Below are 27,612 nucleotides of genomic sequence, written 5' to 3' on the forward strand. Positions count from 1 at the left end.
AACGTCGTGAGAATTATTTTATTATGTTTTATTATTTTATTATTTCCCTTCTACGTGACTTTACCATAGAACCAAGAAGATGAATCCCTGCAGTCACCAAAGCGTTAAATCGAAAATTAAACCCACCCTTGTCCGTGTTTGCCCGACCAGCAGCTTGAGCTGGGACGACGAGGGGGCGGAGGTGCTGGCCACCGAGGAGGTGGCGGCGGTGACGCTGGAGGAAGGATCACTGCCTCTGCACCGCACGGACGGTGGCGCCGACGTGTTGCGCTTCTACTGGATCGACGCTCACGAGGACCCCTTCGCCCAGCCCGGTGCGTGTGCCGTCACGGTGGTCCCGCCGCGGAGTCGGCTTGTGGGCCCTAGTGTCGGGTCGAAGACCATGGTAACAGCTGATGGGATTATGGTGCCAGCTGATGGGATTATGGTGCCAGCTGATGGCCTTTGGTAACAGCTGGTGGGATTATGGTACCAGCTGATGGCCTTTGGTATCAGCTGGTGGGCGATGGTAACAGCTGGTGGGTGATGGTAGCAGCTGGCGGGCTGTGGTAACATCGCCACTGGGGAGACAAAGGCGGCCGGGCGTGGTGCTGGCCACCCACCCCCTCGTGTGCCGTGCCGGCCTTCATAGGTGCTGCTCCGCTAACAGCACTTGCCCCAGCAGTCTGTTAAAGCAGGGGTCCCCAACCCCAGGTCCGTGGACCGGTACCGGTCCGTGGCCTGTTATGAACCGGGCAGCACAGCAGCAGGATGTGAGAGCGGTGAGTCAGCGCGTGGCCTGCCCCCATTGTTTTATTCTCCACGTCCATCCGCGCCTCTTCCCCGCACTGTTTTGGTAAGCTGAGAATCTAACCCCTAGTAGCCACAATGAGTAAGAAACCAACGTCGCTGGAGCAGAGGTCGCAAACGGGTTTTGATTCCTTACCCGTACCCGGCCGCACCAGGGTCGCAAACGGGTACCTGTACCCTACCCGATACCCGGCTACCCGTACCCTACCCGTACCCGGCCGGGTATCGGGTAGGGTACGGGTGCCCGATTGCGACCTCTGGGATGAAGCCATGTTGCAGGCGCGGGTGGGTTAATTCTAGGAACTTGAATTGTGAGAAGAGACAAGACGTTGGGAAATGAGTGACAAACGGTGACTCACCAGTGACTCACGGCCTACCCGTACCCGGCCGCACCAGGGTCGCAAACGGGTACCCGTACCCAATTGGGTACGGGTTTCTGGGTATCGGGTAGGGTACGGGTATCGGGTACCTGGTTGCGACCTCTACGCTGGAGAGCTTCTTTTAAAAGGGGAGAAAAACCCAATGATGAACACCACCCCACCCCCCCCCCCCCCCCCCCCCCCCCCCCGGTTCGTCAAAAAATTGTCTCCCACAAAACCGGTCCCTGGTGCCAAAATGGTTGGGGACCGCTGTGTTCAAGGTTATACGGGGGATCTTTTTCGTGCGTCTGTCCAGGTGTGGTTTACCTGTTCGGCAAAGTGCTGCTGGAGGACACTCGGTCGTACGTCAGCTGCTGCGTCACCATTCAGAACATCGAGCGCTGCCTGTACCTGCTCCCTCGCGACAAGGTGCGACCCCACCCACCCCCCCACACCACCCCCCCATACCACCCACTCTCCCACACCACACCACCCACCTACCCACACACAACCACCCCTCTCTCGTGGCTAATGATCACCGGTCAATCCGAGACGTTTCTTCCAGCGCAAGAGGATGGGTAAACCTCTTCTTGGTTCTTTCGGTAAAGTCACGTAGAAGGGAAATAATAAACATTTAATACGAATAATTCTCACGGCGTTTCGGCCACAACGCAAGCAGCCGTCCTCAGGTGAGGAACAGGTCTGTCGGGGAGACAGCGTCTGAAGGTGTTCATTCAGACGCTGTCTTTCCGACAGACCCGTTCTTCACCTGAGGACGGCTGCTTGCGTTGTGGCCGAAACGTCGTGAGAATTTTATTTTATGATGTTTTATTTTTATTATTTTATTATTTCCCTTCTACGTGACTTTACCCGAAAGAACCAGTCACGAAAGAAGCTTTAAATGGGTAAACCTCTTAAACGGACTGGCGTCCAAACGCATGTCTCTGACATGCATGTCTCAGGTATGAACCCCCAAGTAGATCCCTCGGGTCCCCTGGCACTGCCCTTACTGGTTGTGCCAAAGACGCGCGGCCGACACGTGCCACAAACGACGCCACAAACGGCGTCACAAACAGCGCCGACCGAAGGTTTCCAAGCCGTCGGCCGCACAATCGTAGGCGTTGCCGCGTTTCCATTGAATTACTCCCCCCGTGACACCGCACCGCAACCATCGCAACCATCATCATATTCTTAGGTTTTTTCTATAAAGTCACGTAGGTAAAAAATTCAAATTAATAAAAGTAAAATAAAATAAAAATCACGACGTTATTTTAATTTACTTTTATTAATTTTAATTTTTTACCTACGTGACTTTACCGAAAAAACCTAAGAATATGAATCCTTGCAGTAACGAAAGCTTCAAATCTAGAATTGAACCATCATCATCACAACAGCAATCGCGACAATCACAACCATCACACAACCACCTTACAAACCGTCCTCACCAACCACAAGCACCTATTTGATGCTTGCGCTTATGCACCGCACCGGTTAAAGTTCACATTTTCGACCAGTCCGTTCACTCCTCTCGAGGAGGGGGCGGACGCGCGAGAGAGAGATGCGCTCCGACTGCAGGGGACGGCAACCGGAGTTGGATGTACGACGTGGTCTGTCTTCTTGGTTCTTTCGGTAAAGTCATCACGTAGAAGGGAAGTAATAAAATAATAAAACATAATGAAATAATTCTCACGACGTTTCGGCCACAACGCAAGCAGCCGTCCTCAGGTGAAGACCAGGTCTGTCGGGGAGACAGCGTCTAAATGTCGCCTCGACAGACCTGGTTTCACCTGAGGACGGCCGCTTGCGTTGTGGCCGAAACGTCGTGAGAATTATTTTATTATGTTTTATTTTTATTATTTTATTATTTCCCTTCTACGTGACTTAACCGAAAGAACCAACAAGATGAATCCCTACAGTCACGAAAGCTTTACATCTAAATTTAACCGCCTGTGGTCTGCTGCAAATAGAATGACAGACGTCGTCCGTGCGTCCCTCTCGTTTCGCACGGACGCACGGACGTCGTCTGTCATTTTATTTGCGGTGTTTTTATTTACTTGACGCCCGCCTGCCCCCCTCGTTCGCCCCCCCTGCCCCCCCCCCCCACCGCCGCCTTAGCGCGTGGACGTGAAGACGGGTCTTGCCGTTGATGACGCGCCCATCTCCATGAAGGACGTGTACGAGGAGTTCAACTCGCTCGCCGACAAGTTCCGCATCATGAAGTTCAAGATCAGGGTGAGCCGTGTGTTTGTGTGTCTGTGTGTGTGTCTGTGTGTCTGTGTGTGTGCGTCTGTGTGTGTGTGTCTGTGTGTGTCTGTGTGTGTGTCTGTGTGTGTGTCTGTGTGTGTGTCTGTGTGTGTGTGTCTGTGTGTGTGTGTCTGTGTGTGTGCGTCTGTGTGTGTGTGTCTGTGTGTGTCTGTGTGTGTGTCTGTGTGTGTGTCTGTTTGTGTGTGTCTGTGTGTGTCTGTGTGTTAGTGTGTGTGTCTGTGTGTTAGTGTGTGTGTCTGTGTGTTAGTGTGTGTCTGTGTGTGTCTGTCTGTGTGTGTCTGTGTGTGTGTCTGTGTGTGTCTGTGTGTGTCTGTCTGTGTGTCTGTCTGTGTGTGTGTCTGTGTGTGTCTGTGTGTGTGTCTGTGTGTTAGTGTGTGTGTCTGTGTGTTAGTGTGTGTGTCTGTGTGTGTCTGTGTGTGTGGGGAGCGGTTAGCGCGCTGCACTATGAACCTGGCGACCCGAGTTCGATTCCCGCTCTCGGCTAACACCAGTGACGATTATCTGAACCGGTCCTGGGCCTCCCCTAGGTCGACTCGGCCTTAAATGAGTACCTGGTGCGGTGTGTAAACATCGCCACTGGGGAGACAAAGGCGGTCGGGCGTGGTGCTGGCCACCCACCCCCTCGTTCGTGTACCGTTCCGGCCTTCATAGGTGCTCGCTAAAAGCACTTGCCCCTACAGTCTGTTAAGGCTATACGGGGGATCTTTGTCTTTGTGTGTCTGTGTGTGGGGAGTGGTGGTGCAGCGGTCGGCGCGCGCTGCGCTACGAACCCTGCGTGGACCCGAGTTCTATTCCCGCTCACGGACACCACCACCACCACACCTGTCAACCCGATCCTGGCCCTCCCCTAGTTCGACTCGGCCTCAAATGAGTACCTGGGGCGGTGTGTAGTAAACATCGCCACTGGGGAGACAAAGGCGGCCGGGCGTGATGCCGGCCACCCACCCCCTCGTGTGCCGTTGCGGCCTTCATTTGTGCCGCTGCTACTCGCTCACAGCACTTGCCCCAACAGGTTGTTAAGGCTATACGGCGGATCTTTGTTTGTGTAAAGTCGGGGTGCAGTAGGGTGCACAGGTGGTGCATCTGCCAGTCGTCTCAGTCAGCCAACCCCATGGCACCTGCTGGGTCTGTCCCGTGACCTCCTGCACCTAGCCTGGCACAGTAGGGGATACAGGCGGTGCATCTGCCAGTCGTCTCAGTCAGCCAACCTCATGGCACCTGCTGGGTCTGGCCCGTGACCTGCACCTAGCCTGGCACAGTAGGGGATACAGGCGGTGCATCTGCCAGTCGTCTCAGTCAGCCAACCCCATGGCACCTGCTGGGTCTGTCCCGTGCGTGCGTGCGTACGTGTGTGTGCGTGCGTGTGTGTGCGTTCGTGCGTGTGTGTGCGTGCGCGCGCGCGTGTGTGTGCGTGTGTGGGTGTGTGGGTGTGTGCGTGCGTGTGTGTGTGTGCGTTCGTGCGTGCGTGTGTGCGTGCGTACGTGCGTGTGTGTGTGCGTTCGTGCGTGTGTGTGCGTGCGTGCGGGTGTGTGCGTGCGTGCGCGAAGTCTAACCTCTATAATACAGGGTTTTTTTTGGGTTTAATCGCGTAAATATTTAAATGTGTCGTTAAACCCGTGTCGGGTGGTGGCGGGTGTAACGACACATTTATACATTTACGCGATGTAACCCCAAAATAAACCAGCGTCGTGGATGATATCGGTCGCGAAAGCCTCCTGAACGGACTCTAACCTGTCTGCCTGTGCACCGCAGAAAGTGGAGAAGTGCTATGCCTTTGAAAACAAGGACGTCCCCGTTCAGTCCGAGTACCTGGAGGTCAAGTATCTGGTCAGTGAGCTCTCCCGCCCCTCCCCGATGCGCGCCGTTGCTCGTTGATGAAAATAATAATAATAATAGTACAATTTGTAACGCGCGCAAATTTGCAGACGTAGTAGCCGCAACTCAGAGGCGCGGAGCCAAGCTCAGAGTCGCTCGAAAGCGCGATTGTAGAGGTGAGTTTTTAAGTGTCTCTTGAAGGAGGCGATTGAGGTGATGCTGCGAATGTGCAGAGGGATAGCGTTCCAGACTGTTGGGGCTGCCACCGAGAAGCGGCGCGGAGACATGACCATCCTGGATTATGGGCGGCCTTCCCCACCCCCCCCTCCCCGATCAGCGGTCTTTCGTCGGCGTGTCTCGCGATGCCGGAGCCGGTTTTGTCGCTCCGTCTCCGCGTCCGACGTAGGTGACGAAAGTTTACGCTGAAAGAATTCCCTCCCGGGGCGTGGGCGTAGATCAGAGGTCGCAAACGGGTTTTGATTCCTTACCCGTACCCGTACCCGGCCGCACCAGGGTCGCAAAGGGGTACCCGTACCCTACCCGTACCCGGCCGGGTATCGTGTAGGGTACGGGTATCGGGTACCTGATTGCGACCTCTGGGATGAAGCCATGTTGCAGGCGCGGGTGGGTTGATTCTAGGAACTTGAATTGTGAGAAGACACAAGACGTTGGGAAATGAGTGACAAACGGTTACTCACCAGTGACTCACGGCCTACCCGTATCCGTACCCGGCCGCACCAGTGACGTTGTTGTTGTGACGTTGTTGTTGTGATGTTGTTGTTGTTGTGACGTTGTTGTTGTTGTGACGGTGTTGTTGTGACGTTGTTGTTGTTGTGACGTTGTTGTTGTGACGTTGTTGTTGTGACGGTGTTGTTGCGACGTTGTTGTTGCGACGTTGTTGTTGTGACGTTGTTGTTGCGACGTTGTTGTTGCGACGTTGTTGTTGTTGTGACGTTGTTGTTGTGACGGTGTTGTTGTGACGTTGTTGTTGTTGTGACGTTGTTGTGACGTTGTTGTGACGTTGTTGTTGTGATGGTGTTGTTGTTGCGACGTTGTTGTTGCGACGTTGTTGTTGTGACGTTGTTGTTGTGACGTTGTTGTTGTTGCGACGTTGTTGTTGCAGGCGCAGTACCCGGCGGTGCCGGCCGACCTGTGTGGGCAGACGTTCTCCCGCGTGTTCGGCTCCAGCACCTCGAGCCTGGAGCGCCTGCTGGTGACGCGCGGAGTTCACGGGCCCTGCTGGCTGCACGTAGCCTCCCCACGTACAGCACGCACGCACACACACACACGCACACACACACACACACGCACGCGCACACACACACGCACACACACGCACACACACACACACACGCACACACACGCACACACGCACGCACGCGCACGCACACACGCGCACGCGCACGCGCACACGCACACGCACACACGCACGCACGCACGCACACGCACGCACACACACACACGCGCACACGCACACACACACGCGCGCACACACGCACACGCACGCACGCACACACGCACACACGCTCACACACATACAGACGCTCACACACACAGACGCATGCACACACACACGCTCACACACAGACGCATGCACACATACACACACGCTCACACACACAGACGCACTTGGATTGGTCCCCGTAACCTCCTGCCAGCGGCCGCTTGACACTTAATGTGGCCTCAAGGTGCACATAGCCTGGCGCAAGCGCCGTGGTGACGTCACCGCCACTGAGTGGCGAATGGCAGTTATTGTTTGTGTGTGTGAGTGAGTGTGTGTGGGAGAGTGTGTGAGAGTGTGTGTGGGTGAGTGTGTGTGTGTGTCTCCGTAGAGCTCACTAACAGCACTTGCCCCAACAGTCCGTTAAGGCTATACGGGGGGACCTTTGCCTTTGTGCGTAGAGCTGATCGCTCGTCCCGTGAGCTGGTGCCGAGTCGAGTGCCTGTGCTCGCGCCCGGACCTCCTCAGCGCCGTCAAGGACATCCCTCCGCCTCCGCTGGTGGTCATGGCTCTCTCCATGAAGACGCTGCCCAACAACAGGACCCACCAGAACGAGGTCGCGACCCCCGCCAACCCCACCCACCCCCACCCCACCCCACCCCGCGTTGGTGGCATATCACGTTTGACGCTGGCGTCGTGCATTCGCCCGCTACCCATGTGATCACACGGCAGAACTGATTCTTCGGCCGTTGCCGATCATTGCTAACAACTCTGTGGGCTCTCGTGAAATTGTCTTTTCCGAGACCAAGGTGCTCTGCAAACCTCCTGGCTACCGTCAAAGGTTTGTACACGAAGCCATACAAATATACAAACACAGACGTAATTTCAACCGTGATGATGGGTGCAAACTGAGTAATCATTGGAAAGATGTGATTAACTGTGCAAAAAAGACAACTACACTTATTTGGACCATCTTATTTGACAGACTACTATTACAGGTTATTGATAGACAGCCAGTTTTGTTTTACCATGTTTAGTTTTTTCTTTTTTCACACTTTTGTTATGTAGGCTAGGCGTAGTCACAAACCGTACCTCTCCATAACAAAGGCTCAGTCTTTTGTTATGCAGTCTATTCTTAGTCTTAAGCCTCACCTTACCATATTAATAATAAGTATGCCGTACTTGGCCCTTCCCCTCTTCAACCATTATATAAACGGAGTGGTAGCTCTTGCAATCTCTCATTTACTTGATACAGCTGTCGTGGCTGTGACGGTTCCACCTGAAGACGGAAGCTTGTGTTGCCTCCGAAACGTCGTGATTTTTATTTTATTTTACTTTTATTAATTTTTATTTTTTACCTACGTGGTGACTTTACCGAAAAAACCTAAGAACACGTGGTAAAGGTTGTTTGTTTTTTGCAGGGTGGGTTAGATCGCGCGCATGTGTTGGGCACCTCATTTGCCAGTAAAAATATGATAATAGGTTTTTTACCCTTCTATCTGGCAACAAAACTGACACCTTTTGTTGCCAGATAGAATGGTAAAAAAACAATTATCATTTTATTAAAGCTGTTACAATATTACACACAGCAGGGTACACAACTCCCAGGGGCTAGGGGGGTCCTACTCTGAGTCCGGGTCCCTGCCGGCTCGCTCCGGTCTCTCTCTCTCGTGTCGGATCGGGGACTCTGCCGACTCCACTGACCGGATAGAGAAGCACCTCTACGGCTACCACCGGCTTCTCCCCAGACTCACCACTCGATCCCTCTCTCTACCCCTGGTTCCCTCTTCACCCTGCTTACTCTACCCGTTCCCACGGTGACCCCGCTTACGTCACGGGACGTCATGTGCACTGTCCAGCGCGCGTGACACCACGTCCCGTGACGTCATCGCACAGGACAGCGCACACTTCTCTACACATGTACCGGCCGACGACAGCCAACCGGGTCCGGTTTGCTGTCGCGTAAACAAAACGTGACGGTCGGTTACCGCTTCGGACACACGATCGGGGTGAAACCAAATGTTTTGCCTATTGTCGCTGTTCTCTGCTCTTACACTTGTAGTGAGACTAGGCCCTAAAGAAGGCAGCTGCTGGCTCTGGTGTTGGCCAATCGGTTTAAAAGACAAAGCATCATACAGGGGTGTTTAAAAAAAAGATGGACCCAATTTTTCGATTTTAAAGCTTTCGTGACTGCAGGGATTCATCTTCTTGGTTCTTTCGGTAAAGTCACGTAGAAGGGAAGTAATAAAATAATAAAATAAAACATAATAAAATAATTCTCACGACGTTTCGGCCACAATGCAAGCAGCCGTCCTCGGGTGAAGACCAGGTCTGTCGGGGAGACAGCGTCTGAATGAGGACGGCTGCTTGCGTTGTGGCCGAAACGTCGTGAGAATTATTTTATTATGTTTTATTTTTATTATTTTATTACTTCCCTTCTACGTGACTTTACCGAAAGAACCAAGAAGATGGACCCAATTTCAAAGCAGTATATTTCACGATGGCAACACGTTACAATTACACAAAAAGTCACAAACGGTTTAATGAGTCATCAAGTTTTACTGAACATTTTGTAAATGCCCTGTGCGCGCCCTCCACCTGCTGTACGCACACCATCGAGACGATGGTTGAATTCGTCCCAAACGCCTCTCAAAGTGTCTTCTTGCACTGAAGTCACCTTTAATTTCTGCACTTGAGTGGTTATGGCAATTGTGTTCAGTTAAATAATACACATTGCAACTAATTACTAATCTACAACTCATTCGGCGCTCGTAGGTCGTGCCCCATGCCCCGCCCGCCTTCAGGATGAGCTGCTTATCGCAAGCAGCACTTGCCCCGACAGTCTGTTAAGGCTACGCGGGGGACCTTTGTGCGTGTGTCGGCAGGTGATGTCAGTCGGAGTGCTGGTTCACAAGGCCTTCCCAGTCGACAAAGCTCCTCCCAGACCACCATTCCAGTCGTACTTCTCCGGTATGTGCCTGTGTGTGTCCGTGTGTGTGTGTGTGTCCGTGTGTCCGTGTGTGGCCGTGTGTCCGTGTGTGGGTGTGTGTGCGTAGGTGTGTGTGTGTCCGTGTGTGTGTGTGTGTCCGTGTGTGTGTGTGTCCGTGTGTGTGTCCGTGTGTGTGTGTGTCCGTGTGTGTGTGTGTCCGTGTGTGTGTCCGTGTGTGTGTCCGTGTGTGTCCGTGTGTGTGTGTCTGGGTTTAACCAGGCTGGATTGTGTGAGGAGCTCACAAATCCTTGAAAGATCTGGGCAAAGTCCCATCAGTGAGCTCCTCCGGCAGGCAAGGCTGCGTTGGCTGGGTCATGTAGCCCGCATGCCCAGCCACCGCATGCCTAAACAGCTTTTGTTCGGCCGGATCGAGGGGGCTAGACGGGCGCGGCACGGGCTGGAGAAGAGATGGAGTGATGTGGTACAGGAGGACGTGGAGCTGAGTGGACTTGCCGATGACTGGTACCAGCGGTGTCAAGATCGGCCTCAGTGGAGGAGGCTCGTGAAGGACGCTACTGGGCAGTTGGAGGCAGTCGCCCTCCAACAACAACGGAGGGCGGAGGAGCGACGCTCACAACAACGAGCGGAGCGCCGGGTGGCTAAAGCACAGCAAGTTGGCACAGTAGGGGGCACAGGTGGTGCATCAGCCAGTCATCTCGGTCATCTCGGTCAGTCGACCCGTGGCACCTGGGTCTGCCCCGTGACCTCCTGCCAGCGGGCTTTCGACACTTCACGTGGCCTCAAGGTGCACTTGGCCTGGCACAAGCATCGTGGTGACGTCACCGCCACTTAGTGGCGAATGGCGGTTGTTGTTGTTGTTGTTGTCCGTGTGTGTGTGTGTGTGTGTCCGTGTGTGTGTGTCCGTGTCGGTCGGGCGTGGTGCTGGCCACCCACCCCCTCGTGTACTGTTCCGGCCTTCATAGCACTTGCCCCTACAGTCTGTTAAGGCTATATGGGGGATCTTTGTTATCTTTGTGTGTCCGTGTGTGTGTCTGTGTGTGGATTTTCTGTTTGCACTTAGTCACATATTCACTTTAAGATGTTTTTTGTTCATGTTTTTGTTTGTTGCGGTTGCACCCGATTCAAGAGCCGAATGGCTCACAGGGCGATACCTAATACATGAACTTGAACTCGCCCCCCCGCAGCAATTTGCAAACCCGGGGACTGCATCTTTCCCTTCAACCTCCAGGACGTACTCAAGAAACAGGTGAGGGGGGTGGGCGTCCTTAAGAAATGACCGGTGGCGTCCTTAAGAAATGAACGATTGCGTCTTGAAGGGGGTGGCGCTGCGAGCGAGCTAGCAGGCTGCGTTTGTGTTGGAGAGCGTTGGCTGACGCGGTACGGTAGGACGTGGAGCTGAGTGGACTTGCCGGAGACCGGTACCAGCGGTGTTAAGATCGGCCTCAGTGGAGGAGGCTCGTGAAGGACGCCACTGCTGGGCAGTTGGAGGCAGTCGCCCTCCAGCAACAACAGAGGGCAGAGGAGCGACGCTCACAACAACGAGCGGGGCGTCGGGTGGCTAAAGCACAGCAAGTTGGCACAATAGGGGGCACAGGTGGTGCATCAGCCAGTCATCTCGGGTCTGCCAACCCGTGGCACCTGCTGGGTCTGTCCCGTGACCTCCTGCACCTAGCCTGGCACAGTAGGGGGCACAGGTGTTGCATCTGCCACTCATCTCAGTCAACCCACGGCACCTGCTGGGTCTGTCCCGTGACCTCCTGCACCTAGCCTGGCACAGTAGGGGGCACAGGTGTTGCATCTGCCACTCATCTCAGTCAACCCACGGCACCTGCTGGGTCTGTCCCGTGACCTCCTGCACCTAGCCTGGCACAGTAGGGGGCACAGGTGGTGCATCTGCCACTCAACTCAGTCAACCCACGGCACCTGCTGGGTCTGTCCCGTGACCTCCTCCCAGCGATGATGTCACCGTCATTTAGTGGCGAATGGCGGTTGTTGTTGTGTGTGTCACTGCGTGTGTTCACGGCGTGTCTGCGCAGTCGATGAAGATGGAGGTCTTCCCAACGGAGCGAACGCTTCTCGGCTTCCTGCTGGCGAAGATCCACGTGACGGACCCGGACGTCCTCGTGGTGAGAGACGCACACGTGTCCCTGTCTTGATTCAAAGCTTTCGTGACTGCAGGGATTCATCTTCTTGGTTCTTTCGGTAAAGTCACGTAGAAATACGTTTTGATTGGAACACACCCCCGTGTCTTCTTGGTTCTTTCGGTAAAGTCATCACGTAGAATGGAAATAATAAAATAATAAAAATAAAACATTAAATAATTCTCACGACGTTTCGGCCACAACACAAGCAGCCGTCCTCAGGTATGTCATTCAGACGCTGTTTTCTCGACAGACCTGGTCTTCACCTGAGGACGGTTGCTTGCGTTGTGGCCAAAACGTCGCGAGAATTATTTTATTATGTTTTATTTTTATTATTTCAATTCTACGTGACTTACCGAAAGAACCAAGAAGATGAATCCCTGCAGTCACGCAAGCTTTAAATCGAAATTTATACTGCCCATAGACTCAACACTGCCCATAGACTCAACACTGCCCATAGACTCAACACTGCCCATAGACTCAACACTGCCCATAGACTCAACACTGCCCATAGACTCAGCACTGCACCATAGACTCAACACTGCACCATAGACTCAACACTGCCCATAGACTCAGCACTGCACCATAGACTCAACACTGCACCATAGACTCAACACTGCACCATAGACTCAACACTGCACCATAGACTCAACACTGCCCATAGACTCAGCACTGCACCATAGACTCAACACTGCACCATAGACTCAACACTGCACCACAGACTCAACACTGCACCATAGACTCAACACTGCACCATAGACTCAACACTCCCCATAGACTCAACACTGCACCATAGACTCAACACTGCACCATAGACTCAACACTGCCCATAGACTCAACACAGCATCATCATTCAGACTCTGTCTTTCCGAAAGACCTGTTCTTCACCTGAGGACGGCTGCTTGCGTTGTGGCCAAAACGTCGTGAGAATTATTTATTATGTTTTATTTTTATTATTTTATTATTTCCATTCTACGTGACTTTACGTGACTTTACCGAAAGAACCAAGAAGATAAATCCCTGCAGTAACGAAAGCTTTAAATCGAAAATTACACCCCCGTGTGTTGCAATCGAAACGGGTAGGGTACGGGTACGGGTAGGGTACGGGTAGACCGTGAGTCACTGGCGAGTCACCGTTTGTCACTCATTTCCCAACGTCTTGTCTCTTCTCACAATTCAAGTTCCTAGAATCAACCCACCCGCGCCCGCAACATGGCTTCATCCCAGAGGTCGCAATCGGGTACCCGATACCCGTACCCTACCCGTACCCGGCCGGGTACGGGTAGGGTACGGGTACGGCCGGGTGCGGGTACCCGTTTGCGACCCTGGTGCGGCCGGGTACGGGTACGGGTAAGGAATCACAACCCGTTTGCGACCTCTGCTGTGCAGGGCCACGACATCATCGGCTTCGACCTGGAGGTGCTGCTGCAGAGGATCGCGGCGTTGAAGGTGCCGCACTGGAGCAAGCTGAGCCGCCTGCGTCGCTCAGCGATGCCTCGCCTCGGGGTGAGCGGGTCGACCGTCTCCTCTCTGAGTCGTCCTCTTTCGGAGTCGTCCTCTCTCTCTCTCTCTGAGTCGTCATCTCTCTCTCGCTCTCTGAGTCGTCCTCTCAATCGTCCTCTCTCTCTCAGTCGTTCTCTCTCTGAGTCGTCCTCTCTCTCTGAGTCGTCCTCTCTCTCTCTGAGTCGTCCTCTCAATCGTCCTCTTTCTCTCTGAGTCGTCCTGTCTCTGAGTCGTCCTCTCTCTCTCTCTGAGTCATCCTCTCTCTCTCTGAATCGTCCTCTCTCTCTCTGAGTCGTCCTCTCTCTCTCTCTGAGTCGTCCTCTCTCTCTGAGTCGTCCTCTCTCTCTCTGAGTCGTCCTCTCTCTGAGTCAGCGACGGTGGGGGTGGTGACGGTGGGCGTGGTGTCTGTGACGGTGTGTTTGGTGTCCGTGACGGTGCGGGTGACCGTGTCCGTTGTGGATGGGGGTGGTGTGTCCGTGACGGTGCGTTTGGCGTCCGTGACGGTGGTGACGGTGGTGACGGTGGTGACGGTGTGTGCGCCGTGGCGTGGCAGGGCCGGCGCGTGGTGTTTGTGACTGTGGGCGTGGTGACGGTGGTGACGGTGGGCGTGGTGTCGGTGCGGGGGTGACGGTGCGGTGGTGACGGTGGTGGCGGTGGTGACGGTGTGTGTGGCGTGGCAGGGCCGGCGCGTGGTGGAGCGCCTGGCGACTTGCGGGCGCGTGGTGTGCGACGTGAAGACGTCGGCCCGTGAGCTCGTGCGCTGCAGGAGCTACGACCTCGACGAGTTGGTCGCCTCGCTGCTCAGGACCAAGCGGGAGACGTTCTCCGCAGAAAGCGTCGCGGCCGCCTACGCGTGAGTTGGTGTGTTGGTGTGTGCGTGTGTTGGTGTGTGCGTGTGTTGGTGGGTGCGTGTGTTGGTGTGTGTGAGTGTGTGTGTGTGTGTTGGTGTGTGCGTGTGTTGGTGTGTGCATGCACGTGTTGGTGTGTGCGTGCGTGTGTGTGTGTGTTGGTGTGTGCGTGTGTTGGTGTGTGCATGCGCGTGTTGGTGCGTGCGTGTGTTGGTGTGTGTGCGTGCGTGTGTGTGCGGGTATCGGGTACTCGGTTGCGACCTCTGCTCCATCCTAACCCCCCCTGTCCTCACCCCCCCCCCCCCTCTCTTCCTCCTGGTTTATAAATAACCATCATAATCGTCCCGTTCGTTCCACAGCAACTCGCAGCGCCTGCTGGACATGGCGTCGCACACCCTCACCGACGCTCGGCACGCGCTCAGCATCATGAGCGAGCTCAACGCCCTGCCGCTGGCTCACCAGATCACCTGCATCGCCGGCAATTTGCTGGTGAGCGGCCGGAGAGTGTGTGGTGGCGGCGGTGGTGGTGGGGAGAGGCACGGTGTGTGTGTGTGTGTGTGTGCGTGTTCTAACCTCACCGCCAGGGAGTGTGTGGTGGTGGTGGTCGGTGGTGGTGAGAGGCGCGGTGTGTGTGTGTTTTAACCACGCCTCCAGGGAGTGTGGTGGTGGTGGTGGTGGCGGCGGTGGTGGTGGTCGGTAGTGGTGAGAGGCGCGGTGTGTGTGTGTGTTTTAACCTCACCGCCAGGGAGTGTGTGGTGGTGGCGGCGGCGGTGGTAGTGGTGATGGTGGTGGTGGCGGTGGTGATGGTGGGGGCGGTGGTGGTGGTGGTGGCGGTGGTAGCGGTGGTGGTGGCGGTGGTGATGGTGGTGGTGGCGGTGGTGATGGTGGGGGCGGTGGTGGTGGTGGCGGTGGTAGCGGTGGTGGTGGTGGCGGTGGTGATGGTGGTGGTGGCGGTGGTGGCGGTGGTAGTGGTAGTGGTGGTGGTAGCGGTGGTGGCGGTGGTGGCGGCGGTGGTGATGGTGGGGGCGGTGGCGGTGGTGGCGGTGGCGGTGGTAGCGGTGGTGACGGTGGTGGCGGTGGTGGCGGTGGTGGTGGTGGTGGCGGCGGTGGTGGTGGTGGCGGTGGTGGTGGTGGTGGCGGTGGCAGTGGCGGCGGCGGCGGCGGTGGTGGCGGTGGTGGCGGCGGTAGCGGTGGTGGCGGTGGTGGCGGTGGTGGTGTGTCAGAGAAGGCTATGGGCAGTGGGTGGTTGGTGTGGCCGATTTCGTTTTTGTTGTCTTTGTTGGTATCGTCGTTATTGTTGACGTCGTGATTGTCGGTCGTCGTCGTTGTTGTCATTGTTGTTGTCATCGTGGGTTGTTGTTGTTGTCGTGGTTGTCATTGTTGTTGTCGTGATTGTTGTTGTTGTCGTCGTGATTGTTGTTGTTGTGCAGTCTCGCACGCTGCTGGGCGGGCGTTCGGAGCGGAATGAGTTCCTGCTGCTCCACGCGTTCCACCAACGCAACTTCATCTGCCCCGACAAGACGTACAGCCGCAGGAACAGCGCGGCCGCCGAGGTAGAGCCACCACGCACGCACGGAGTCACCAACACAGAGCCACCAACACAGTCACCAACACAGAGCCACCACGCACGCACAGAGTCACCAACACAGAGCCACCACGCACGCACAGAGTCACCAACACAGAGCCACCACGCACGCACAGAGTCACCAACACAGAGCCACCACGCACGCACAGAGTCACCAACACAGGGCCACCACACACGCTCGGAGTCACCAACACAGAGCCACCACGCACGCACAGAGTCACCAACACAGAGCCACCACACACGCACAGAGTCACCAACACAGAGCCACCACGCACGCACAGAGTCACCAACACAGAGCCACCACGCACGCACAGAGTCACCAACACAGGGCCACCACGCACGCACAGAGTCACCAACACAGGGCCACCACACACGCTCGGAGTCACCAACACAGGGCCACCACGCACGCACGGAGTCACCAACACAGGGCCACCACACACGCTCGGAGTCACCAACACAGAGTCACCAACACAGAGTCACCAACACAGGGCCACCACACACGCACAGAGTCACCAACACAGAGCCACCACGCACGCACAGAGTCACCAACACAGGGCCACCACACACGCTCGGAGTCACCAACACAGGGCCACCACGCACGCACGGATTCACCAACACAGGGCCACCACACACGCTCGGAGTCACCAACACAGAGCCACCACACACGCTCGGAGTCACCAATACAGAGCCACCACGCACGCACAGAGTCACCAACACAGGGCCACCACACACGCTCGGAGTCACCAACACAGAGCCACCACACACGCACGGAGCGGAGAGTCGCAGAGTTACACAGAGAGCCACAGACTCACCAACACACAGACTCACCAACACAGAGCCACAGACTCACCAACACAGAGAGCCACAGACTCACCAACGCACAGAGCCACAGACTCACCAAGACAGAGACTCAAAAACACAGAGTCACAAACACAAAGACTAACACTCACAAACGCAGAGATCCATAGAGTTACATTCACAGACGCACAGACCCACAGACTCGCTCACAAACACCGAGACCCACAGTCTCACAAACGCAGAGATTCATAAAGTTACAGACACAGAGACCCACATGATTACAGAACTCCGTGTGACGCTCACCCCAGAGGTCGCAAACGGGTTTTGATTCCTTACCCGTACCCGTACCCGGCCGCACCACGGGTACCCGTACCCGGCCGTACCCGTACCCTACCCGTACCCGGCCGGGTACGGGTAGGGTACGGGTATCGGGTACCCGATTGCGACCTCTGGGATGAAGCCATGTTGCGGGCGCGGGTGGGTTGATTGTAGAAACTTGAATTGTGAGAAGAGACAAGACGTTGGGAAATGAGTAACAAACGGTGACTCACCAGTGACTCACGGCCTACCCGTACCCTACCCGTACCCGGCCGGCTAGCCGGGTATCGGGTAGGGTACGGGTATCGGGTACCCGTACCCTACCCGATACCCGGCTACCCGTACCCGGCCGGGTACGGGTAGGGTACGGGTATCGGGTACCTGATTGCGACCTCTGGGATGAAGCCATGTTGCAGGCGCGGGTGGGTTGATTCTAGGAACTTGAATTGTGAGAAGACACAAGACGTTGGGAAATGAGTGACAAACGGTGACTCACCAGTGACTCACGGCCTACCCGTACCCGTACCCGGCCGCACCAGGGTCGCAAACGGGTAGCCGGGTATCGGGTAGGGTATCGGGTACCCGGTTGCGACCTCTGGCTCACCCCCCTCCACACCCTGACGGGTCTCCGTGTGACGCCCCCCCCCCCCCCCCCCCCAAGGACGAAGATGAAGATGGCGAGCGGGGGAGGGGGAAGCGCAAGGCGGCCTACGCTGGAGGCCTCGTCCTGGAGCCCAAAGTCGGTACGATGTTGTCGTCGTCGTCACGCACGGGTCTGTCTGCTGCTGGATGAATACGTGGGACGTAGCGCGCGTGTGTGTGTGTCTGTGCGTGTGTCTGTGTGTGTGTTTGTCTGTGTGTGTGTTTGTGTGTGTGTGCGTGTGTCTGTGCGTGTGTCTGTGCGTGTGTGTGTGCGTGTCTGCGTGTGTCTGCGTGTGTCTGTGCGTGTGTCTTTGTGTGTGTGTCTGTGCGTGTGTCTGTGCGCGTGTGTCTGTGCGTGTGTCTGTGCATGTGTCTGTGCGTGTGTCTGTGCGTGGGGAGTGGTGGTGTAGTGGTTAGCGCGCCGCGCTACGAACCCAGCGACCCGGGTTCGATTCCCGCTCGCGTCTAACAACAGCGGGGGTCCTGGGCTCTCCCCTAAGATCGACGCGGTGCGGTGGTGTGCTAAACATCGCCCCTGGGGAGACAAAGGCGGCCGGGCGCGGCGCTGGCCTCCCACCCCCTCGTGTGCCACGGTGCCGGCAGCCTTCACAGGTGCTGCTACTCGCTAACTGCACTTGCCCCTACAGTCCGTTCAGAGGCTACACCTTTGTCTTTGTGCGCGTGGCAGGATTTTACGACAAATTCATTCTCCTGCTGGATTTCAACAGCCTGTACCCGTCCATCATCCAGGAGTACAACATCTGCTTCACCACCGTGTGTCAACACACACCGCCCGGGCAGGTGACGTGCGTGCAAGTGTGTCTGGGCCCTCCTCCCCTAGGTCGGCTCAGCCTCGAATGGAGTTACCCGGTGTAGCGGCGGTGTAGTGAACGTCGCCACTGGGGAGACAAAGGCGGCCGGGCGTGGTGCTGGTAGCCACAACCCCCTCGTGTGTCACGGTGCCGGTAGCCTTCACAGGTGCTGCTGCTACTCGCTAACAGCACTTGCCCCTACAGTCTTGTTAAGAGGCTGTGCGGGGGATCTTTGCCTGCGTGTGTGCGAGTGAAAGTGTGATTGTGTTGTTAGTTGAGGGTTTAACTGCCACAGCTCCTTACTATTAAAATTCCTTCCCTCTATTAATGCTAACTCTACTCCCTGCCTTTGATGCTGCTAATCCTGCATCCTGCATAATGCACGGGCATAATATGACTTTGAAACCCCCCGCCCACCTCCTACGCATTTCACAAGTAGTGACTAATCCCATATCTGCATTTCCCATAAATATTCTAAATCCCTCTGTTGATATGCAAATTCATTTGTCAAGGCGCCCTTCCCCCTCCAACCCAGCTTAAATATACGCTCCAAGCCTGGTGGTGTTTCATTCAGACGCTGTCTTTCCAACAGACCTGTTCTTCACCTGAGGACGGCTGCTTGCGTTGTGGCCGAAACGTCGTGAGAATTTTATTTTATTATGTTTTATTTTTATTATTTTATTATTTCCCTTCTACGTGACTTTACCGAAAGAACCAAGAAATTGAGGGGCGATCAAAGTGTTTGGGCGGGGAGTCGTGGCTGGGTGTGTGTGTGCGTGTGTTTGGTTACGGGGAGCGGTGGTGCAGCGGTTAGCGCTACGCTGCGCTACGAACCCGGCGTCCCGAGTTCGATCCCCGCCCACGGCCACCGTCATTATCCGTGGCGATGATCTCGATCGGTCCCGGGCCTCCCCTAGGTCGACTCAGCCTCAAATGAGTACCTGGTGCGGTGTGCAGTAAACATCGCCACTGGGGAGACAAAGGCGGCCGGGCGTGGTGCTGACCACCCACCCCCTCGTGTGCCGTGCCGGCCTTCATAGGTGCTACTCGCTAACAGCACTTGCCCCAGCAGTCTGTTAAGGCTTTACGGGGGATCTTTGTCTTTTTGTGTGTGGATTATAAGATAATTAGATGCAAGGGGTCATTTTGTAATAAAGTTCTTTCACCCTCAATGGTGCTAACGCCTCGTGGCTGGGAGGCTGGCTGAGTGTATGGGTGGTTAGCTGGGTGTATGGGTGTATAGGTGGGTGTATGGGTGTATGGGTGGTTGGCTAGGTGTATGGGTGGTTAGCTGGGTGTATGGGTGGTTGGCTGGGTGTATGGGTGGCTGGCTGGGTGTATGGGTGGTTGGCTGAGTGTATGGGTGGTTGGCTGAGTGTATGGGTGGCTGGTTGGGTGTATGGGTGGCTGGCTGAGTGTATGAGTGGCTGGCTGGGTGTATGGGTGGTTAGCTGGGTGTATGGGTGGTTAGCTGGGTGTATGGGTGGCTGGCTGGGTGTATGGGTGGTTAGCTGGGTGTATGGGTGGTTGGTTGGGTGTATGGGAGGCTGTGTGTATGGGTGGCTGGCTGAGTGTATGGGAGGCTGGCTGTGTGTATGGGTGGCTGGTTGGGTGTATGGGTGGCTGGCTGTGTGTATGGGTGGCTGGTTGGGTGTATGGGTGTATGGGTGGTTGGCTGGGTGTATGGGTGGTTGGCTGGGTGTATGGGTGGTTGGCTGGGTGTATGGGTGGTTGGCTGGGTGTATGGGTGTATGGGTGGCTGGCTGGGTGTATGGGTGGTTGGCTGGGTGTATGGGTGGTTGGCTGGGTGTATGGGTGGTTGGCTGGGTGTATGGGTGGTTGGCTGGGTGTATGGGTGTATGGGTGGGTGTATGGGTGGCTGGCTGGGTGTATGGGAGGCTGGGTGTATGGATGGTTGGCTGGGTGTATGGGTGGCTGAGTGTATGGCTGGCTGGCTGGGTGTATGGGTGGCTGGCTGGGTGTATGGGTGGCTGGCTGGGTGTATGGGTGGCTGGCTGGGTGTATGGCTGGCTGGCTGGGTGTATGGGAGGCTGCAGACGCACTTGACCCTGCGTCCTGCCAAGGCTACACGGGGGGGAAATATCTTTGTCTTTGTTTGTACACCACCAGGGTGCCGACTGGATACCGGATTTGCCCGACTCGGGCCTGGAGCTGGGCGTGTTGCCCACGGAGATCCGCAAACTGGTGGAGCGACGCAAGCAGGTCAAGGGTCTCATGAAGCAAGCTGACCTCAACCCTGACCTCTACACGCAGGTCAGTGTGGCCTTAGTCTCACTCCGTGACCTCTACACGTAGGTCAGCGTGACCTTAGTCTCACTCCGTGACCTCTACATGCAGGTCAGTGTGACCTTAGTCTCACCCCCTGACCTCTACATGCAGGTCAGTGTGACCTTAGTCTCAACCCTGACCTCTACACACAGGTCAGTGTGACCCCAGTCTCAACCCTGACCTCTACACGTAGGTCAGTGTGACCCCAGTCTCAACCCTGACCTCTACACGTAGGTCAGTGTGACCTTAGTCTCATCCCCTGACCTCTACACGTAGGTCAGTGTGACCTTAGTCTCAACCCTGACCTCTACACGTAGGTCAGTGTGACCCCAGCCTCACTCCCTGACCTCTACATGCAGGTCAGTGTGACCCCAGTCTCAACCCTGACCTCTACACGTGACGTTCTATTCCTTGGTCACCACATTCAGATAAGCCCCTCCCCCCTTAACTTGTATATAAGGGCTGGTCTTTTGGAATTTTTGCCTCACTTGATGCAGTAATTTTAGCTGTGACGGTCCCGCCTGATGACGGAGACTTGTGTTGCCTCCGAAACGTCGTAATTCATTATTTTATTTTATTTCTATTACTACTTGTATTAAATTTCGATTTATAGTTTTCGTGACTGCAGGGATTCATCTTGTCTGGTTCTTTAGGTAAAGTCACGTAGAAGGGAAATACTAAAATAATAAAAATCAAACATAATAAAATACAATTCTCACGACGTTTTGGCCACAACGCAAGCAGCCGTCCTCAGGTGAAGAATGAAACACTACCAAGCTTGGAGCGTATATTTAAGCTGGGTTGGAGGGGCAAGAAGAGCGCCTTGACAAAAGAATTAGGTTAGTGTAAATGCGATTGGTATTACCTTAGAGTCGCGGCATCTCTTCAGAAAGGTGAGAGACTCGATTAGCTGAGCCTTCTTTTATTAAATAATTTTTTTTTTCCTACGTGACTTTACCGAAAAGACTCAAAGATCTGTCGACACCTCCCCCCCCGCCCTCCCTCCCTCTGGCGCGCTCCCAGTACGACATCCGTCAGAAGGCGTTGAAGCTGACTGCCAACAGCATGTACGGCTGCCTGGGATTCTCGCTGTCGCGCTTCTACGCCAAGCCGCTGGCCGCACTAGTCACCCTCAAGGGACGCGAGGTGCTCACACACACACACGTGTCTGTGTGTGTCTGTGTGTGTCTGTGTGTGTCATGTGTGTGTCCTGTGTGTGTGTCCTGTGTGTGTGTCCTGTGTGTGTGTAATGTGTGTGTGTCGTGTGTGTGTCATGTGTGTGTCATGTGTGTGTCCTGTGTGTGTGAGTGACTCGATGTGTGTGTGTGAGTGAGTGTGACTCTTGTGTGTGTGTATGTGAGTGTGTGTGAGTGAGGTGCTCGCACGCACGTACGTCTGTGTCTGCCTGTGTGTGTCTGTGTCTGCCTGTGTGTGTCCTGTGTGTGTGAGTGACTCGATGGGTGTGTGTGAGTGGTGTGAGTGAGGTGCACATGGCCTGGCACAAGCATCGTGGTGACGTCACCGCCACTTAATGGCGAGTGGCGGTTGTTGTTGTTGTGAGTGTGTGACTCGTTGTGTGTGTGTGAGTGAGCGTGTGGGTGTGTGAGTGAGTGTGACTCGGTGGGGGTGAGTCACATACACACCCTTACCAACTCACTCACTCACACACACTCACACACACACTCACACACTCACATACACTCACACACACACTCACACACACCCCACTGAGTCACACTCTCACACACACTCACACACATTCACACACACACTCACACACACTCACACACACACACTCACACACACACTCACACACACTCGCACACACCCCACTGAGTCACACACACTCACACACACACTCACACACACACTCACACACACTCACACACACTCACACACACTCCGCAGGACGGGGGATGCGGGTCACGGGAAGAACACTTACAACCTCCGCACAGGCTGCGTGGCACGGGTGGTGCTGCTACGCCGCTACCCTCCCGCAGTAGAACGTCAACGTGCGTGCGTGTGTGTGCGTGCGTGTGTGTGCGTGCGTATGTGTGTGTGTGCGTACGTGCGTGCGTGCGTACGTAAGTGCGTACGTAAGTGCGTACGTGCGTGCGTGCGTACGTAAGTACGTGCGTGCGTACTTGCGTACGTAAGTGTGTACGTGCGTGCGTACTTGCATACGTGCGTACGTGCGTGCGTGCGTGCGTACGTGCGTGCGTGCGTACGTGCGTGCGTGCGTGTGTGCTTCCAGGGACGCGTGTCCGCGCGTGGCGCGTGATTTTTTCCCCCTTTTGCTTTTTCCAGATCCTGCTGCACACGAAGGAGCTGGTGCAGAAGGTGAGCGAGTGGGTGGTGCAATCGTCTCAGTCGGTCAACCCGTGGCACCTGCTGGGTCTGTTCCCGTGACCTCCTGCACCTAGCCTGGCACAGCAGGGGGCACAGGTGGTGCAATCGGCCAGTCGTCTCAGTCGGTCAACCCGTGGCACCTGCCGGGTCTGTCCCGTGACCTCCTGCACCTAGCCTGGCACAGTAGGGGGGTACAGCTGGTGGTGCAATCGGCCGGTCGTCTCAGTCGGTCAACCCGTGGCACCTGCTGGGTCTGTCCCGTGACCTCCTGCACCTAGCCTGGCACAGTAGGGGGGTACAGCTGGTGGTGCAATCAGCCAGTCGTCTCAGTCGGTCAACCCATGGCACCTGCTGGGTCTGTCCCGTGACCTCCTGCACCTAGCCTGGCACAGTAGGGGGGTACAGCTGGTGGTGCAATCGGCTCAGTCGGTCAACCTCATGGCACCTGCTGGGTCTTTCCCGTGACCTCCTGCACCTAGCCTGGCACAGTAGGGGGGTACAGCTGGTGGTGCAATCGGCCAGTCGTCTCAGTCGGTCAACCTCATGGCACCTGCTGGGTCTTTCCCGTGACCTCCTGCACCTAGCCTGGCACAGTAGGGGGGTACAGCTGGTGGTGCATCTGCCGGTCATCTCAGTCAGTCAACCCGTGGCACCTGCCGGGTCTGTCCCGTGACCTCCTGCACCTAGCCTGGCACAGTAGGGAGCACAGGTGGTGTCAGGGTTTGGATCGAACTCACGACCTCCTGTAGACCAGGCGAGGTTGTTAACATCTCCTAGCCACCGTGATGATGATGATGATGAGAGAGACACGAAGACTCCAAATATACAGCAGCAGGCGTCAGGGTCAGGATCGAATCGACGACACCAGGCGAGGTAGTCAACATCTCCTAGCCACCGTGATGACGATGAGAGAGAGACACGCAAACTCAATATACAGCAGAAGCCAGGGTCTGGATCGAACCCACGACCTCCTGCGTACCAGGCGAGGTAGTCAACATCTCCTAGCCACCGTGATGATGGCAGGAGACCCCTGGCCATATTGTGCCTGGCAATGGACGGGGGGGCGGCCGTTTGTTGACCCCAGGGGTCGTGTGCGACGCAGATGAACCTGGAGGTGATCTACGGAGACACGGACTCCATCATGATCAACACCAACAGCCGGGACTTGGACGAGGTCTACCGGCTGGGGTCAAAGGTGGGCTGACGATCGCCGCGATGATGTTGTGTGCAGGGCAGAGGTCGCAACCGGGTACCCGATACCCGTACCCTACCCGATACTCGGCTACCCGTACCCGGCCGGGTACGGGTAGACCGTGAGTCACTGGTGAGTCACCGTTTGTCACTCATTTCAGGTAGGGTACGGGTAGGGTACGGGTAGGGTAGGGTACGGGTAGGCCGTGAGTCACTGGTGAGTCACCGTTTGTCACTCATTTCGGGTAGGGTACGGGTACGGAATCAAAACCCGTTTGCGAGCTCTGGTGCGGGGGAGCGGTGGGTGTAGTGGTCAGCGCTACGTCGCGCTACGAACCCGGCGACCCGGGTTCAATTCCCGCTCACGGCCAACGCCGGTGACGATTTTATCTGAACCGGTTCTGGGCCTCCCCTAGGTCGACTAGGCCTCAAATGAGTACTTGGTGCGGTGTGTAAACATCGCCACTGGGGAGACAAAGGCGGCCGGGCGTGGTGTCAGCCACCCACCCCCTCGTGTGCCACAGTGCGGGCCTCTATAGGTGCTGCTGCTACTCGCTAACAGCACTTGCCCCAGCAGTCTGTTCCAGGCTACACGAGGGTGATCTTTTTTAAATCCTTTATATTAAGTTCGCTTGCTTGCGTGCTTGCGTGCTTGCTTGCTTGCTTACGACCATGCAAATCTTTCGGTCGTTTTTTAACCCACTTCTCGTGATCCAATCGAGCTGACATTTTGCACACAGACTCGTTGTGCGAGACAATTAATGTTCGAGAAATTTTTTTTTCCAAAATGTTACACTGTTTAGGGAAAACAAATTAAATATTTAATTACCAATTGCTTAATACTGCATAGGTGGCAGCCATCTCAAGCCAGAGGACGAGAGGACTCTAGCCACCACGCATATAAAGGATTTAGAGTGAAAAACTTTGTTTTTACGGGTTATACTTATTAAATCCTTTATATTAAGTTCACTTGCTTGCTTGCGCGCTTAGTACCGTGCAAATCTTTCGGTCGTTTTTTAACCTACTTCCCGTGATCCAATCGAGCTGACATTTTGCACACAAACTCGTTGTGCGTGACAAGTTATTTTCGTGAAAATTTTTAGCCAAAATTTTCCACTTTTTAGGAAAATGTTTTTTAGATTTAATTTAAAATACGAATGTGATAAAAATGAAACTGTTACTCAAGAAAAACAGAAATTAATAATTAAATAAAACCGATGCCACGCATATTAAAGCATTTATAGTGAACAACTTTGTTTTTACGGGTTAATTTTTTTGTCTTTGTGCGTACGTGTGCGCGCGTACGTGTGCTTGCGTTGGGGTTCACGTGCGAGGTGTGGGTTCACGTGAGATTTCTGTGGGGGGTTGACGTGCGTGCGTGTGGGTTCATGCGTGTGTGTGGGGGGGGGGGGGGCTCCACGTGTCCGTGACGTCACCGCTGATCTTAAAGGTGCATTGAAAAATGTTGACACTCCGACTGATTTCGATTTAAAGCTTTCGTGACTGCAGGGATTCATCTTCTTGGTTCTTTCGGTAAAGTCACGTAGAAGCGAGGTAGTCAACATCTCCTAGCCACCGTTATATTATTTTATTATGTTTTATTGTTATTGTATTATTTCCCTTCTACGTGACTTTACCGAAAGAACCAAGAAGATCACTTGAAGATGTTTTCTCGTTCATGTTTTAGTTTTTTCTTTGTTGCGGTTGCACCCGATTCAAGAGCCGAATGGCTCACAGGGCTATACCAGAGGTCGCAACCAGGTACCCGATACCCGTACCCTACCCGATACCCAGAAACCCGTACCCAATCGGGTACGGGTACCCGTTTGCGACCCTGGTGCGGCTGGGTACGGGTAGGCCGTGAGTCACTGGTGAGTCACCGTTTGTCACTCATTTCCCAACGTCTTGTCTCTTCTCACAATTCAAGTTCCTAGAATCAACCCACCCTCGCCTGCAACATGGCTTCATCCCAGAGGTCGCAATCGGGTACCCGTACCCAGGTACGGGTAGCCGGGTATCGGGTAGGGTACGAGTACAGGTACCCGTTTGCGACCCTGGTGCGGCCGGGTACGGGTAAGGAATCAAAACCCGTTTGCGACCTCTGGGCTTGTACCTAATCAATGAACTTGAACGGCGCTCCCCGCAGGTGAAGGCGGAGGTGAACCGCTCGTACCGCCTGCTGGAGATCGACGTTGACGGCGTCTACCGCTCCATGCTGCTGCTCAAGAAGAAGAAGTACGCGGCGCTGAGCGTCGAGCGGCAGCCCGACGGCTCCTACACCACGCGGCAGGAGCTCAAGGGCCTGGACATCGTGCGGCGCGACTGGTGCGGCCTTGCCAAGGCCTGCGGCAAGTGAGTGGCGGGTGGTGGGAGGGTGGCGGGGAGGGTGGTGGGGATGGTGGTGGGGTGGGTGGTGGGGAGGGTGGTGGGTGGTGGGGAGGCACGCTCACTTCCCACACTCGAACACTGCACACCAGGCGAGGTAGTTAACATCTCATAGCCACCGTGATGATGATGATGAGAGAGACACGCAGACTCCAAATGTACAACAGGCACCGTCAGGGTCGGGGTCGAACCCACGACCTCCTGTATACCTGGCGAGGTAATCAACATCTCCTAGCCACCGTGATGATGATGAGAGAGACGCAGGGGTAAGGGGTCGGGATTGAACCCACGACCTCCTGTATACTAGGCGAGGTAGTCAACATCTCCTAGCCACCGTGATGATGAGAGAGACGCAGGGGTAAGGGGTCGGGATTGAACCCACGACCTCCTGTATACCAGGCGAGGGAGTCAACATCTCCTAGCCACCGTGATGATGAAGAGAGAGAGACATGCAGACTCCAAATATACAGCAGCAGGCGTCGTCCGGGTCAGGGTCGAACCCACGACCTCCTGTACACCAGGCGAGGTAGTTAACATCTTTTATTATTTTCGATTTATTTTTAAATACAAATTTTATTTTACTATTTTTATTGTGGGTTTACTGCTTTTATTATTTTCAATTTGTTATTTTTTTTATTTAATTTTTTATTATTTTAAATGAACAGTTGATTATTTTAAATTATATTTTTTCTGATTTTTATTTTTTTTTTATTTTTTCGGTTTTCTATTTACGTACAGCGTTGTTGCGTCACGCTGAATTGCAATCACTCCCTCCCCCTCCCTCTGTCCCACGGTGGCGTCCACCCAGCTACGTGATCGGACAGATCCTGTCCGACCAGCCGCACGGAGACATCTTGGACAAGATCCAGAGCCACCTGGAGGAGACGGGGCGCAGCGTGGCTGACGGCACGGTGGACGTCCAACAGTACCACATACACAAGGTGTGGCTACCCACACACACTGACACACCTACACACAGCTACACACACACACCTACTGATACACCTACACACACAGCTACACACACACACCTACACACACAGCTACACACACACACGTACCACATACACAAGGTGTGCCTACACACACAGCTACACACACACACACTGATACACCTACACACACACACGTA

At 54.9% G+C, this 27,612-nt stretch overlaps 1 protein-coding gene across 1 annotated transcript in view; it reads left to right on the forward strand.

The window, feature by feature from the left end:
• Positions 1-27,612, forward strand: part of POLA1 (DNA polymerase alpha 1, catalytic subunit) — a 54,645-nt gene that overhangs the window by 17,242 nt on the left and 9,791 nt on the right. The window contains exons 7-27 of the mRNA XM_061581950.1: positions 151-314; positions 1,465-1,577; positions 3,264-3,380; positions 5,166-5,240; positions 6,352-6,490; positions 7,131-7,285; positions 9,555-9,639; positions 10,804-10,865; positions 11,656-11,745; positions 13,150-13,266; positions 13,944-14,116; positions 14,471-14,600; positions 15,542-15,664; positions 17,474-17,555; positions 18,143-18,255; positions 20,397-20,540; positions 21,579-21,701; positions 22,863-22,895; positions 24,007-24,099; positions 26,242-26,447; positions 27,289-27,421. Coding sequence (XP_061437934.1) covers positions 151-314; positions 1,465-1,577; positions 3,264-3,380; positions 5,166-5,240; positions 6,352-6,490; positions 7,131-7,285; positions 9,555-9,639; positions 10,804-10,865; positions 11,656-11,745; positions 13,150-13,266; positions 13,944-14,116; positions 14,471-14,600; positions 15,542-15,664; positions 17,474-17,555; positions 18,143-18,255; positions 20,397-20,540; positions 21,579-21,701; positions 22,863-22,895; positions 24,007-24,099; positions 26,242-26,447; positions 27,289-27,421 — 2,470 coding nt within the window. The remainder of the gene's footprint in view (positions 1-150; positions 315-1,464; positions 1,578-3,263; positions 3,381-5,165; positions 5,241-6,351; positions 6,491-7,130; positions 7,286-9,554; positions 9,640-10,803; positions 10,866-11,655; positions 11,746-13,149; positions 13,267-13,943; positions 14,117-14,470; positions 14,601-15,541; positions 15,665-17,473; positions 17,556-18,142; positions 18,256-20,396; positions 20,541-21,578; positions 21,702-22,862; positions 22,896-24,006; positions 24,100-26,241; positions 26,448-27,288; positions 27,422-27,612) is intronic.

Source organism: Lethenteron reissneri, unplaced genomic scaffold (genome assembly GCF_015708825.2).
Source record: "Lethenteron reissneri isolate LAM-NWPU_2019-01 unplaced genomic scaffold, ASM1570882v1 scaffold_1638, whole genome shotgun sequence".
In the NCBI taxonomy this organism is placed as follows: Eukaryota; Metazoa; Chordata; class Hyperoartia; order Petromyzontiformes; family Petromyzontidae; genus Lethenteron; species Lethenteron reissneri.